The 12,911-nt window shown below is 39.0% G+C and overlaps 1 protein-coding gene across 1 annotated transcript; it reads right to left on the bottom strand.

Annotated features, from left to right (window-relative positions):
- Positions 1–2,461: 2,461 nt before the first annotated feature.
- Positions 2,462–10,474, bottom strand: LOC123936825 (UDP-N-acetylglucosamine--peptide N-acetylglucosaminyltransferase 110 kDa subunit-like). Its single transcript, XM_045997388.1, has 4 exons — positions 10,417–10,474; positions 9,509–9,785; positions 2,823–3,199; positions 2,462–2,712 (listed from the first exon to the last, which is right to left on the bottom strand). Exons 1-4 carry the CDS (start codon positions 10,472–10,474, stop codon positions 2,462–2,464), a joined length of 963 nt encoding a protein of 320 aa, XP_045853344.1.
- Between the last annotated feature and the right edge of the window lie 2,437 nt (positions 10,475–12,911).

The following is a 12,911-nucleotide window of genomic DNA, read 5'->3' as shown; positions in this document are numbered from 1 at the left end:
CGATTTGGATTGTGCACACCAAATTAGGCAGTTATTATTGTGATGATTGGATACATATAAAATAGATATGATTAGCAGCCCTGTCACTCTTAAGTCATTATCCAAATATGCCTTGATTGTACTTTTTAAGGGCCTTGGGAAAAAAAGGGGGTTTTACATCTGTTAAAAAATAAGAAATTTCTAACAACATCTATGCTATATTCCTTTTGATTTAATTAGTGAAAAAATATAAGCTAAAGAAAAATATTAAATATTGTATTTTAATACAGCAATTGGATTTGTTCTGTAATGGTACTGGTTTCATGATTGCTTTTTTTTTTTAAGGGCAAATCATTTATTTATTGTTTAAAGATCGCAAGACAACATCTGGATTTCTGTAGCACAATTTAAATGTTTTACTTTTCTGAGAAAGCAGAGTATAATAGAAAAAACAATTAGTTTCCAGTGATATATCTATAGCTCCATTCAAAATTAAGTCTTCTGCAGACATGTTACCTGGAAACAAAAGCTTATTACAATAAGCAAAGCTTCAACCAGAGTGGCTACTTTTTGTGCCAGGAAAAAAGTTCATCCCTATAGGAAGAATGATGTGCTATGTAAAATGGCTGTAAGGTCACAGCCTTGAGGGCACTCGAAGTATATTCTCCTATTCCACAGTAAGTAGTTTTGTGAATTTCAAACATCAGTTTATCTGCAACCATGCTGGCAACCTCTGACTGGTAGTTCCATCGGGTAAAAAGTAAATTAAATCCCTATATGGATGTTTCTTGATTTACATTTTTAAAAGGTACACAGTTCATTTAACATGTAATTCTGGCAAGAATTAAATTTGAGACTCCTTGCTCAGATTTTGGTTAATAGTAAAAATCTTTCAGAAATTCAAGTTCTTATTCATCAATAATTTGTCAGTTAGGATACATTCAGGCATCAGCTGCAACTACAGAATAGGTGCACTGCCTCAGCGCTTTGGAAAGACATTATAATCTAGAACACTACTAGCAGACAAAAAAATATCTGTTACTGGAGAGCATAAGTACAGTACAGCAACACGAAACATATATTCATATGTCGGCTTGTTTAAGCCTCAAGCCCTCGATCCTTTGTTGAAATTCAGTAATTGTATTCCTATGAGTTTTAATACCAAGAACTCAAGCTCCATGAGGGCTAAAGTCTAATTTGTACTCCAAACCAAGTAGCAAAGCTGCTTGCTACTACTGAGGCTGATCCGTACAGACTTCAATACCAAGTCCAGAAGACAATTATTACATAATACCCGAGAAGGTCTGAAAAATAATTACTCATTTACATAGCTGGTCCTTCAGAGCGTTTTACCTCTAACATGTTTTGTGATGAAAGTTATTTAAGGTATTGAAGATAAGTGTGACTTGCTGATCAAATACATGAATACTTATACTTACCTGGGATTTCATTTCTGCTGAAAGAAATAGGAAGAACAGGATTCACTAAAAAAAAAAAAAAAAAAAAAAAAAAAAAAAAAAAAAAACTTGAGAAAGGAAGGTAAAAATCTTATCACACACTATCACTTTTGAAAGCAGCATAGAGGGGCAGTCAAAGGTAAAACACTGGTGAAATAGGTCAAAACTAGACCCCCCCCAAAATCTATATTATTATCATCAGTGACAGTACCACAACTATGCCCTGCATAATTAATCATCACTCCTAAGAATTTTCATTTGGCACCAGATGATGTGTTTAAGAGAAAGACTCTGGGGTATTTAAAATCAGACTTCATTTTGTTAGCTGAGTTATAGGAGAAACTTTAAAGGAGGGGAAGGGAAAAGAAGGAAATGGGAAACGGACCAGAAAAAAAAAAATTTGAGTCATCATCTAAACCAACAAAGCCCCGATAGCTCCAAACATTAGGTCAGACACTAAAACGACTAATATAGGCTCAAGTGGTTTATAAAACCTATAAAAAAGACTACACCAGCAAAGTCCCCATTAATTTGTAAAGTTCAGAAACTAAAACAAGGAGCAACATTTTAGCTTAAAATCTTATCTCAAGAGAATCATATACACTTCACATGAATAAAAATACCTGAAACCAAACATTTTTAAAAGCTCCAATACCCAAAGTATAAAGAAAAAAATTAATTCAGAAGATTCAATCAATCCATGGAATCACAAAACGGCTGGACAATCTGTATCTCCCCTCCACAATAACCATCCCATGGAAGACCAAGGGAGATCAGACCTTCTAGACCTATGTACCACCTAGTTGCTGCAAAATTCTGTGTAGATTCCTTCTGGAACAGCAGTTTCCCATCTCATGTCTCTCCCTATCACACAGGAAGCAAGTCTGGCTGTGCTATTCTATTATCGTTTGTCACCCATCTGCAACATAATACCGTACAGATAAGTAAAAGTACATTATCTAGTTCCCTTTCCCCAGAAGGTTGAGGCTCAGGATTAGGGGCAATCTCCTGTGCATCTTCTTTATTTAGGCCGACTCAGTGACTTCAACAGGCTTAATCATGTGATCAGGTTTGTTGCCAGCTGCATAGTGCTCCCACAACTGCAGATAGAGCCACTCTAGTTCCATTGTGTATTGTTTGGTGATAAACAGAAGGCTAGATATTCTCTGCTTCCACACTTTGCCACGAATTTTCTTCAGGTATTCTAGGTCAGATCCCAGTTTCACAGCTATGTCTTCATATTCTAGTCTATTTTTAGCAATAAGCTCAAGACAACCTAAACAAGTGAGCTGGAAGCTGCAACTCAAGAAGCAAGAGTCTCTCTTGGCATAGTGACCACAGGTGTTCCTGCCCAGAGGACATCCATCCCTGTGGTGTGTCCATTACAAAGGGGAGTATCCAGGCAGACATCGGCCAGCATGCCTCTCCTGACATGTTCCTCTTTAGGAGCAACAGGTGAAAAAATGATACGGTTTTGGGGAAGGCCCATGTTTTGTGCATACTGTTGAATATTAGGTTCTCCTACTGCTGGAAAACGCAACAGCCACAGCACACTATTGGGAACACGCTTTAGAATATTTGCCCACATCTGCAAAGTAGAAGGGTCGATTTTGTATAACTGATTAAAATTACAGTACACAATGGCATCTTCTGGTAACCCATACTGAGAACGTGTGGTTACAATAATGGTATGAAGAACCTCTTCTCCAGTGGTGGCTTTATTGTTGATCTGGGTAGTTGCTAGTCCATTGCTAATACTGAACCCATTAATTGTTAATCGCCAGGTTTACACACTTCACAGCACTCACGATAGCACATACCCTCCCCAATGTCCACAAGCCCCTCCCCCTCTCCCAATCCCACCTCCCCCCAGCAACCCCCAGTTTGTTTTGTGAGATTAAGAGTCATTTATGGTTTGTCTCCCTCCCAATCCCATCTTGTTTCATTTATTCTTCTCCTATCCCCCTAACCCCCCATGTTGCTTCTCCATGTCCTCATATCAGGGAGATCATATGATAGTTGTCTTTTCCGATTGACTTATTTCACTAAGCATGATACGCTCCAGTTCCATCCACGTCGTCGCAAATGGCAAGATTTCATTTCTTTTGATGGCTGCATAGTATTCCATTGTGTATATATACCACCTCTTCTTTATCCATTCATCTGTTGATGGACATCTAGGTTCTTTCCATAGTTTGGCTATTGTAGACATTGCTGCTATAAACATTCAGGTACACGTGCCCCTTCGGATCACTGTGTCTGTATCTTTAGGGTAAATACCCAGTAGTGCAATTGCTGGGTCATAGGGTAGTTCTATTTTCAACATTTTGAGGAACCTCCATGCTGTTTTCCAGAGTGGTTGCACCAGCTTGCATTCCCACCAACAGTGGAGGAGGGTTCCCCTTTCTCTGCATCCTCGCCAGCATCTGTCATTTCCTGACTTGTTGATTTTAGCCATTCTGACTGGTGTGAGGTGATATCTCATTGTGGTTTTGATTTGTATTTCCCTGATGCCGAGTGACGTGGAGCACTTTTTCATGTGTCTATTGGCCATCTGGATGTCTTCTTTGCAGAAATGTCTGTTCATGTCCTCCGCCCATTTCTTGATTGGATTGTTTGTTCTTTGGGTGTTGAGTTTGCTAAGTTCCTTATAGATTTTGGATACTAGCCCTTTATCTGATATGTCGTTTGCAAATATCTTCTCCCATTCTGTGAGTTGTCTTTTGGTTTTGTTAACTGTTTCCTTTGCTGTGCAAAAGCTTTTGATCTTGATGAAGTCCCAATAGTTCATTTTTGCCCTTGCTTCCCTTGCCTTTGCCGTTGTTCCTAGGAAGATGTTGCTACGGCTGAGGTCGAAGAGGTTGCTGCCTGCATTCTCCTCAAGGATTTTGATGGATTCCTTTCTCACATTGAGGTCCTTCATCCATTTGGAGTCTATTTTCGTGTGTGGTGTAAGGAAGTGGTCCAATTTCATTTTTCTGCATGTGGCTGTCCAATTTTCCCAGCACCATTTATTGAAGAGGCTGTCTTTTTTCCATTGGACATTCTTTCCTGCTTTGTCGAAGATTAGTTGACCATAGAGTTGAGGGTCGATTTCTGGGCTCTCTATTCTGTTCCACTGATCTATGTGTCTGTTTTTGTGCCAGTACCATGCTGTCTTGATGATGACAGCTTTGTAATAGAGCTTGAAGTCCGGAATTGTGATGCCACCCACTTTGGCTTTCTTTTTCAATATTCCTTTGGCTATTCGAGGTCTTTTCTGCTTCCATATAAATTTGAGGATTATTTGTTCCATTTCTTTGAAAAAAATGGAGGGTATTTTGATAGGGATTGCATTAAATGTGTAGATTGCTTTAGGTAGCATGGACATTTTCACAATATTTATTCTTTCAATCCAGGAGCATGGAATATTTTTCCATTTCTTTGTGTCTTCCTCAATTTCTTTCATGAGTACTTTATAATTTTCTGTGTATAGATTCTTAGCCTCTTTGGTTAGGTTTATTCCTAGGTATCTTATAGTTTTGGGTACAATTGTAAATGGGATTGACTCCTTCATTACTCTTTCTTCTGTCTTGTTGTTGGTGTACAGATATGCAACTGATTTCTGTGCATTGATTTTATATCCTGACACGTTACTGAATTCTTGGACAAGTTCTAGCAGTTTTGGAGTGGAGTCTTTTGGGTTTTCCACATATAGTATCATATCATCTGCGAAGAGTGATAGTTTGACTTCTTCTTTACCAATTTGGATGCCTTTAATTTCTTTTTGTTGTCTGATTGCTGAGGCTAGGACTTCTAGTACTATGTTGAATAGCAGTGGTGATAATGGACATCCCTGCCGTGTTCCTGACCTTAGCGGAAAAGCTTTCAGTTTTTCTCCATTGAGAATGATATTTGCGGTGGGTTTTTCATAGATGGCTTTGAAAATATTGAGGTATGTGCCCTCTATCCCTACACTTTGAAGAGTTTTGATCAGGAAGGGATGCTGTACTTTGTCAAATGCTTTTTCAGCATCTATTGAGAGTATCATATGGTTCTTGTTCTTTCTTTTATTAATGTGTTGTATCACATTGATTGATTTGCAGATGTTGAACCAACCCTGCAGCCCTGGAATAAATCCCACTTGATCGTGCTGAATAATCCTTTTAATGTACTGTTGAATCCTATTGGCTAGTATTTTGGCGAGAATTTTTGCGTCTGAGTTCATCAAGGATATTGGTCTGTAGTTCTCTTTTTTGGTGGGATCCTTGTCTGGTTTTGGGCTCAAGGTGATGCTGGCCTCATAAAATGAGTTCGGAAGTTTTCCTTCCATTTCTATTTTTTGGAACAGTTTCAGGAGAATAGGAATTAGTTCTTCTTTAAATGTTTGGTAGAATTCCCCTGGGAAGCCATATGGCCCTGGGCTTTTGTTTCTTTGGAGATTTTTGATGACTGTTTCAATCTCCTTACTGGTTATGGGCCTGTTCAGGTTTTCTATTTCTTCCTGGTTCAGTTGTGGTAGTTTATATGTCTCTAGGAATGCATCCATTTCTTCCAGATTGTCAAATTTGTTGGCGTAGTGTTGCTCATAGTATGTTCTTATAATTGTCTGTATTACTTTGGTGTTAGTTGTGATCTTTCCTCTTTCATTCATGATTTTATTTATTTGGGTCCTTTCTCTTTTCTTTTTGATGAGTCTGGCCATGGGTTTATCAATCTTATTGATTCTTTCAAAGAACCAGCTCCTAGTTTCATTGATTTTTTCTATTGTTTTTTTTTTTGGTTTCTATTTCATTGATTTCTGCTCTGATCTTTATGATTTCTCTTCTCCTGCTGGGTTTAGGGTTTCTTTCTTGTTCTTTCTCCAGCTCCTTTAGGTGTAGGGTTAGGTTGTGTACTTGAGACCTTTCTTGTTTCTTGAGAAAGGCTTGTACCGCTATATATTTTCCTCTCAGGACTGCCTTTGCTGTGTCCCACAGATTTTGAACTGTTGTGTTTTCATTATCATTTGTTCCCATGAATTTTTTCAATTCTTCTTTAATTTTCTGGTTGACCCATTCATTCTTTAGAAGGATGCTGTTTAGTCTCCATGTATTTGGGTTCTTTCCAGCTTTCCTCTCGTGATTGAGTTCTAGCTTCAGAGCATTGTGGTCTGAAAATATGCAGGGAATGATCCTAATCTTTTGATATCGATTGAGACCTGATTTGTGACCCAGGATGTGATCTATTCTGGAGAATGTTCCATGTGCACTAAGGAAGAATGTGTATTCTGTTGCTTTGGGATGAAATGTTCTGAATAGATCTGTGATGTCCATCTGGTCCAGTGTGTCATTTAAGGCTTTTATTTCCTTGTTGAACTTTTGCTTGGATGATCTATCCATTTCAGTGAGGAGAGTGTTAAAGTCCCCTACTATTATTCTATTATTATTGATGTGTTTCTTTGATTTTGTTATTAATTGGTTGATATAGTTGGCTGCTCCCACGTTAGGGGCATAGATATTTAAAATTGTTAGATCTTCTTGTTGGACAGACCCTTTGAGTAGGATATAGTGTCCTTCCTCATCTCTTATTATAGTCTTTGGCTTAAAATCTAATTGATCTGATATAAGGATTGCCACCCCAGCTTTCTTCTGATGCCCATTAGCATGGAAAATTGTTTTCCACCCCCTCACTTTAAATCTGGAGGTGTCTTTGCGTCTAAAATGAGTTTCTTGTAGGCAACTTATTGATGGGTTTTGTTTTTTTATCCATTCTGATACCCTGTGTCTTTTGATTGGGGCATTTAGCCCATTAACATTCAGGGTAACTATTGAGAGATATGAATTTAGTGCCATTATTAGTCTGTAAGGTGACTGTTACTGTATATTGTCTCTGTACCTTTCTGATCTACTACTTTTAGGCTCTCTCTTTGCTTAGAGGACCCCTTTCAAGATTTCCTGTAGAGCTGGTTTGGTGTTTGCAAATTCTTTCAGTTTTTGTTTGTCCTGGAAGCTTTTTATCTCTCCTTCTATTTTCAATGATAGCCTAGCTGGATAGAGTATTCTTGGCTGCATGTTTTTCTAGTTTAGTGCTCTGAATATATCATGCCAGCTCTTCCTGGCCTGCCAGGTCTCTGTGGATAAGTCTGCTGCCAATCTAAAATTTTTACCATTGTATGTTACCGACTTCTTTTCTCGGGCTGCTTTCAGGATTTTCTCTTTGTCACTAAGACTTGTAAATTTTACTATTAGGTGACGGGGTGTGGACCTATTCTTGTTGACTTTGAGGGGGGTTCTCTGCATCTCCTGGATTTTGATGCTTGTTCCCTTTGCCATATAAGGAAATTCTCTCCAATAATTCTCTCCAATAGACCTTCTGCTCCCCTCTCTCTTTCTTCTTCTTCTGGAATCCCAATTATTCTAATGTTGTTTCGTCTTATGGTGTCACTTATCTCTCGAATTCTCCCCTCATGGTACAGTAGCTGTTTGTCCCTCTTTTGTTCGGCTTCTTTATTCTCTGTCATTTGGTCTTCTATATCACTAATCCTTTCTTCTGCCTCATTGATCCTAGCAGTGAGAGCCTCCATTTTTGTTTGCACCTCATTAATAGCTTTTTTGATTTCAACTTGGTTAGATTTTAGTTCTTTAATTTCTCCAGAAAGGGCTTTAATATCTCCAGAGAGGGTTTCTCTAATATCTTCCATGCCTTTTTCGAGCCCGGCTAGAATGTTCAGAATCGTCATTCTGAACTCTTGATCTGACATATTACCAATGTCTGTGTTGATTAAGTCCCTAGCCTTCGGTACTGTCTCTTGTTCTTTTGTTTGTGGTGATTTTTTCCGCCTTGTCATTTTGTCCAGATAAGAGGATATAAAGGAGCAAATAAAATACTAAAAGGGTGGCAAAGACCCCCAGAAAAATGCGCTGTAACCAAATCAGAAGAGACCCCAAATTGTGGGGGGGAGAAAGGGGATAAAAAGAGGTTCAGAAAAGAAAAAGAAAAAAATTTAAAAAATAAAACAAATAAAGAAAAAATATTAAAAAATTAAGAAAAAATATATATATTTAGATAGACTAGTCAAAAAACGTTAAAAAAGAAAAGGGTAAAAGTTTTAAAAAATTTAGCAGAAGAAGAAAAAAGAAAAAAGAAAAAAAAATTGAAAAAAGAAAAAAAAAATTGAAGTAGCCGCAAGACTAAAGAATCATGGGGAGAAAGCCATGAGTTCCGTGCTTTCCTCTCCTCCTCTGGAATTGCGCTGCTGTCTTAGGAACTGATCCTACTTTCCTTGATAGATGAACTTCATCCTGGCTGGATATTTTGTTGATCTTCTGGGGGAGGGGCCTGTTGTAGTGACTCTCAAGTGTCTTTGCCCGAGGCAGGATTGCACCGCCCTTACTTTCGGCTGGACTAAGTAATCGGCTCGGGTTCACTTTTGGGAGCTTCTGTTCCCTGAATGCTTTCCGTAGGGTTCTGGAGGACGGGAATGAAAATGGCAGCCTTCTAGTCTCCGGCCCGGAGGAGCCGAGAGCCTGGGGCCCCACTCCTCAGTGCGCCCCCAGAGGACAGCACCCAATCACTCCTGTATCCCCAGCCTCTAGCCGCACTCCGAGCTCACCCAGCCTGCGACCAGTTCAAGGTAACCCCGAGCTGAGAGCTCAGTCCTCGTCTCTGTCTCTGTAGCCGGCTTCTCCGTTCTAATACCTGGGAGCTCTGCGACACTCCGAAACCCCCGATCCTTCTGGGACCCTGCGGGACCTGGGGCCACGCTGACCCCGCGTGGGCTTCACCCTGGTTTAGCCTCTGGAGCAATGCCCCTCAGTGGAACAGACTTTTAAAAGTCCTGATTTTGTGCTCAGTTCCTCCGCCGCTTGCCGGGAGCCGGCCCCTCCCCCGCGGTCTATCTTCCCGTCGTTTTAGATTCACTTCTCCGCCAGTCCTACCTTTCAGAAAGTGGATGATTTTCTGTTTCTAGAGTTGCTGTTCTTCTTCTCTTCGATCTCCCGTTGGATTTGTAGGTGTTTGCAATGTTTAGATAAGCTATCGAGCTGATCTCCTGCTACCTGATGTAGTCTCAGCCTGCTACTTCTCCTCCATCTTGACCAAAATCTCAGAACCCATTAATTGTTATCTGAATTTGCCCTCTGTTAATCATCTTGATAACTGCTTCCACAATGGTATTCATAGGAATAACAGGCATATTAAGAGCTGTATTACTGCTCTCTACATTGTCTCCTCCATCAGGACACATCATCTTGACAATTTTCACATCCGGCAGACTATCAAGAAATGCTTTGAGGTCGATGCCATTAAGAACAATCCGATTATCATAGATGTGACCATTGGACTTAAAATCAATGACTTCATGATTGCTTTTAATTAAAATATTTAATACTAGAAAGGAAGATGAATCATGTAAATGCTTAATGATAAAAATATGTTTTATTTCTGATCCAGATGGAATGAGAAATTATGACTTATGCATCTGTTACCTCTGTTGTACTCCTTATGACAAAACTTTAACAATGATAAAATATAAATCTTTAAAGTTAGTATTAAAATTTTGTCACACACAAAACCATTTCCAACAACAAACTATAGATAGCAGTAAGTGGTGTTTAGGCTATGGTTTTTGAAATTTTATGTTTACATGTAATTAGATATGACCTAAAGGTCCACTTTAGCTGGACAATGAAACAAATGTGTTCTTAGTTAATTAATAAAACAATGAAGCATGAGTCACCATACAATAAAAGACATATGGACTGGAGTTGGAGGATCCACTGCCTATAAGAGACTTTATACATAGGAACACATTTATAAAGTATTTTATATATATATATTTGTGTTTGTAAATGTAAGGTCTCTGTACATGACTATATATAATGTAACATATTATATAATGTATTATATATACTCATATGGTTGTGGTTAATATATAATATAAACCATAACATAAGGTGTGATATGTATATATGTATATATTGCAGAGACCTTATGTCATGGTTTACATAGATCAGTGTACCCTTCACAATCAGATACTGTACTAGGCCTTCAGACATCTTAGTGATTCTATTTGCCATATCCCCAACATTTCTGAAAGATTTTTCATAGTACATAGAGGCAAACACTCCTCAAATCTTCCATAAAGAATGAATGACACTTTGTATGTGTGAATGTGTGTCTTATTTCTTCTCACCGAGAACCTTCCAATTAAGTTACAAAGCATATGTACTAATTAGTTATATTTTCTGCAATACAAAACTTTTGAAGTTTACATGGGGTTATTCTAGTTGTCCTTACAATTTCAGCCATTTTCAAGTAGGGAAAGAAAGCATGGTGGAAGGACACCTGGGTGGCTCAGTAGGTTAAGCCTTTGCCTTTGACTCAGGTCATGTTCTTGGTGTCCTGGGATTGAGCCCCACATTGGGCTCTCTGCTTGGCAGGGAGTCTGCTTCCCCTTCTATCTCTGCCTTCCTTTCTGCCTACCTCTCTGCTTACTTGTGATCTCTCTCTCTCTCTCTCTGTGTGTAAAATAAATAAATAAAATCTTAAAAAAAAAAGAGAGCATGGTGGAATGGGTATAGAAAGTTTTTATAGGAACAGCATCAATTACTTCCACTCACAATCCATTGCCTAGAATTTAGCAAAAGTGGCACAAAGACAAAGGTAATCTAGCTTCATAAAGAAAATAATGTAAGAAAAAACAACAAAGAAAAAGAATGTAGACTTCAGAGATTCTCTGTAGAAGTCTCAGCAATAACTAACTAAAAAAAAAAAAGCTAACATTAATAAAAACTGCTAGAAGGAGGAGTAAGATTGTGGAAGTTGGGGATTCTGTTTTAACTGGTCCCCTGAATTTAGCTAGATATCTACCAAGGTACTCTGAAAACCCATGAAATCAGCCTAAGTTATAAGATTATTTACCTAAGTCTCTATAGGAACAGAGGATCATCAGTCCAGAAGTACAAAGGACAGAGTTGTGATTGTGTGGACAGGTATTGGAGGATAAAGGGGAAAGGAGCCACCAGAATCTACCTGCTGGAAAGTAAAATAATACCCAGTGCAAAAATTTTCTGCACCTGGGGACCAGTGATACCTTGTAGAGTGTTGGTGGAGGATCAGGAAGTGTCTGGTAATAGATCTCAAACAGAGTCCAGGAGTTTAAGGGACAAACACTGAGACTAGGGCAGCCATTTGTGCAGAGTGTGCCTGCAGACCTATGAGGCTGGCTGTTGCACAGCTACCATAGCCACCCAGAACAGGATCACTTGCAGTTTTGGAGGTACAGGAGGCAGAGACAAATGGGGGCCTGTGTCAGTCCCTGAGAGGATCACTGGGGGCATGCACTGCTTGTGAGAGGCTGCAGTTTTCAGCAGTGCTTAAAGAGGGGTGTACTGTGTGTTCTGGAGGGTCCAGAGTGTAGCAGAATATGGCTTTTCTCCTCTGGATCAGAGGTCTGGTTGTGAACATTTACCTTTGCCCTGACCCTCTGAAAAGGCACAAAAAGCTGCCAGAGAACAAAAACTTCCAGAAAACAAAAGCCAAAAAGACTGGTTTCCATGGAGCCTAGCCCCTAGAAACTGAACCATTCCCTTACACCATACAGGTGTAAAGTGTATGGGGACAGGAATCCATCAAAATCCTAGAGAAGAACACAAGAAGTTACCTCTCTGACATCATCCACAGGAATTTCCTCCACAACTTGTCTCCAAAGGCAAGTGAAACAAAGACAAAAATGAACTTTTGGGACTTCATCAAAATAAAAGTCTTCTACACAGCAAAGGAAATAGTCAACAAAACTAAGGGGCAGCCAATGGAATGGGAGAAGATATTTTCAAATGACATTACAGATAAAGGGCTGATATCCATGATCTATAAGGAACTTCTCAAACTCAACACTTAAAAAACTAATCACCCAGTCAAAAAATGGGAAGAAGACATGAGTAGACACTTCTCCAAAAAGGCATGTAAATGGCTGAAAGAAACATGAAAAATGTTCAACATCACTACCCATCAAGAAATGCAAATCAAAACCACAATGAGATAACCACTTGAGACCAGTTAGAATGGCAATTAACATTAACAAAACAGGAAACAAAACAGGAACAAATTAATTTAACAAAAGTTAACAAAATAGGAAACAAATGCTTGTGAGGATGTGGAGAAAGGGGAACCCTCTTTCATTGTTGGTGGGAATGCAAGTTGGTAGAGCCACTCTGGAAAACAATATGGAGGTTCCTCAAGACGTTAAGAATAGAGCTACCCTATGACCCAGCAATTGCACTATTGGGTATTTACCTTAAAGATACAGATGTAGTGAAAAGAAGGAGCACACATACCCCAATGTTCATAGCAGCTATGTCCGCAATAGTCAAACTGTGGAAGGAGCCAAGATGCTCTTCAACAGATGAGTGGAAAAAGAAGATATGATACATATACACAGTGGAATATTATTCAGCCATTAGAAATGAGGTGTACCCATCATTTACATTGATAAGGATGGACCTGGAGGGCATT

This window comes from Meles meles, chromosome 2 (genome assembly GCF_922984935.1).
Source record: "Meles meles chromosome 2, mMelMel3.1 paternal haplotype, whole genome shotgun sequence".
NCBI classification, from domain to species: Eukaryota; Metazoa; Chordata; class Mammalia; order Carnivora; family Mustelidae; genus Meles; species Meles meles.
Note: the sequence above shows the minus strand (reverse complement) of the source record. Positions and strands in the feature narration are given on the sequence as shown.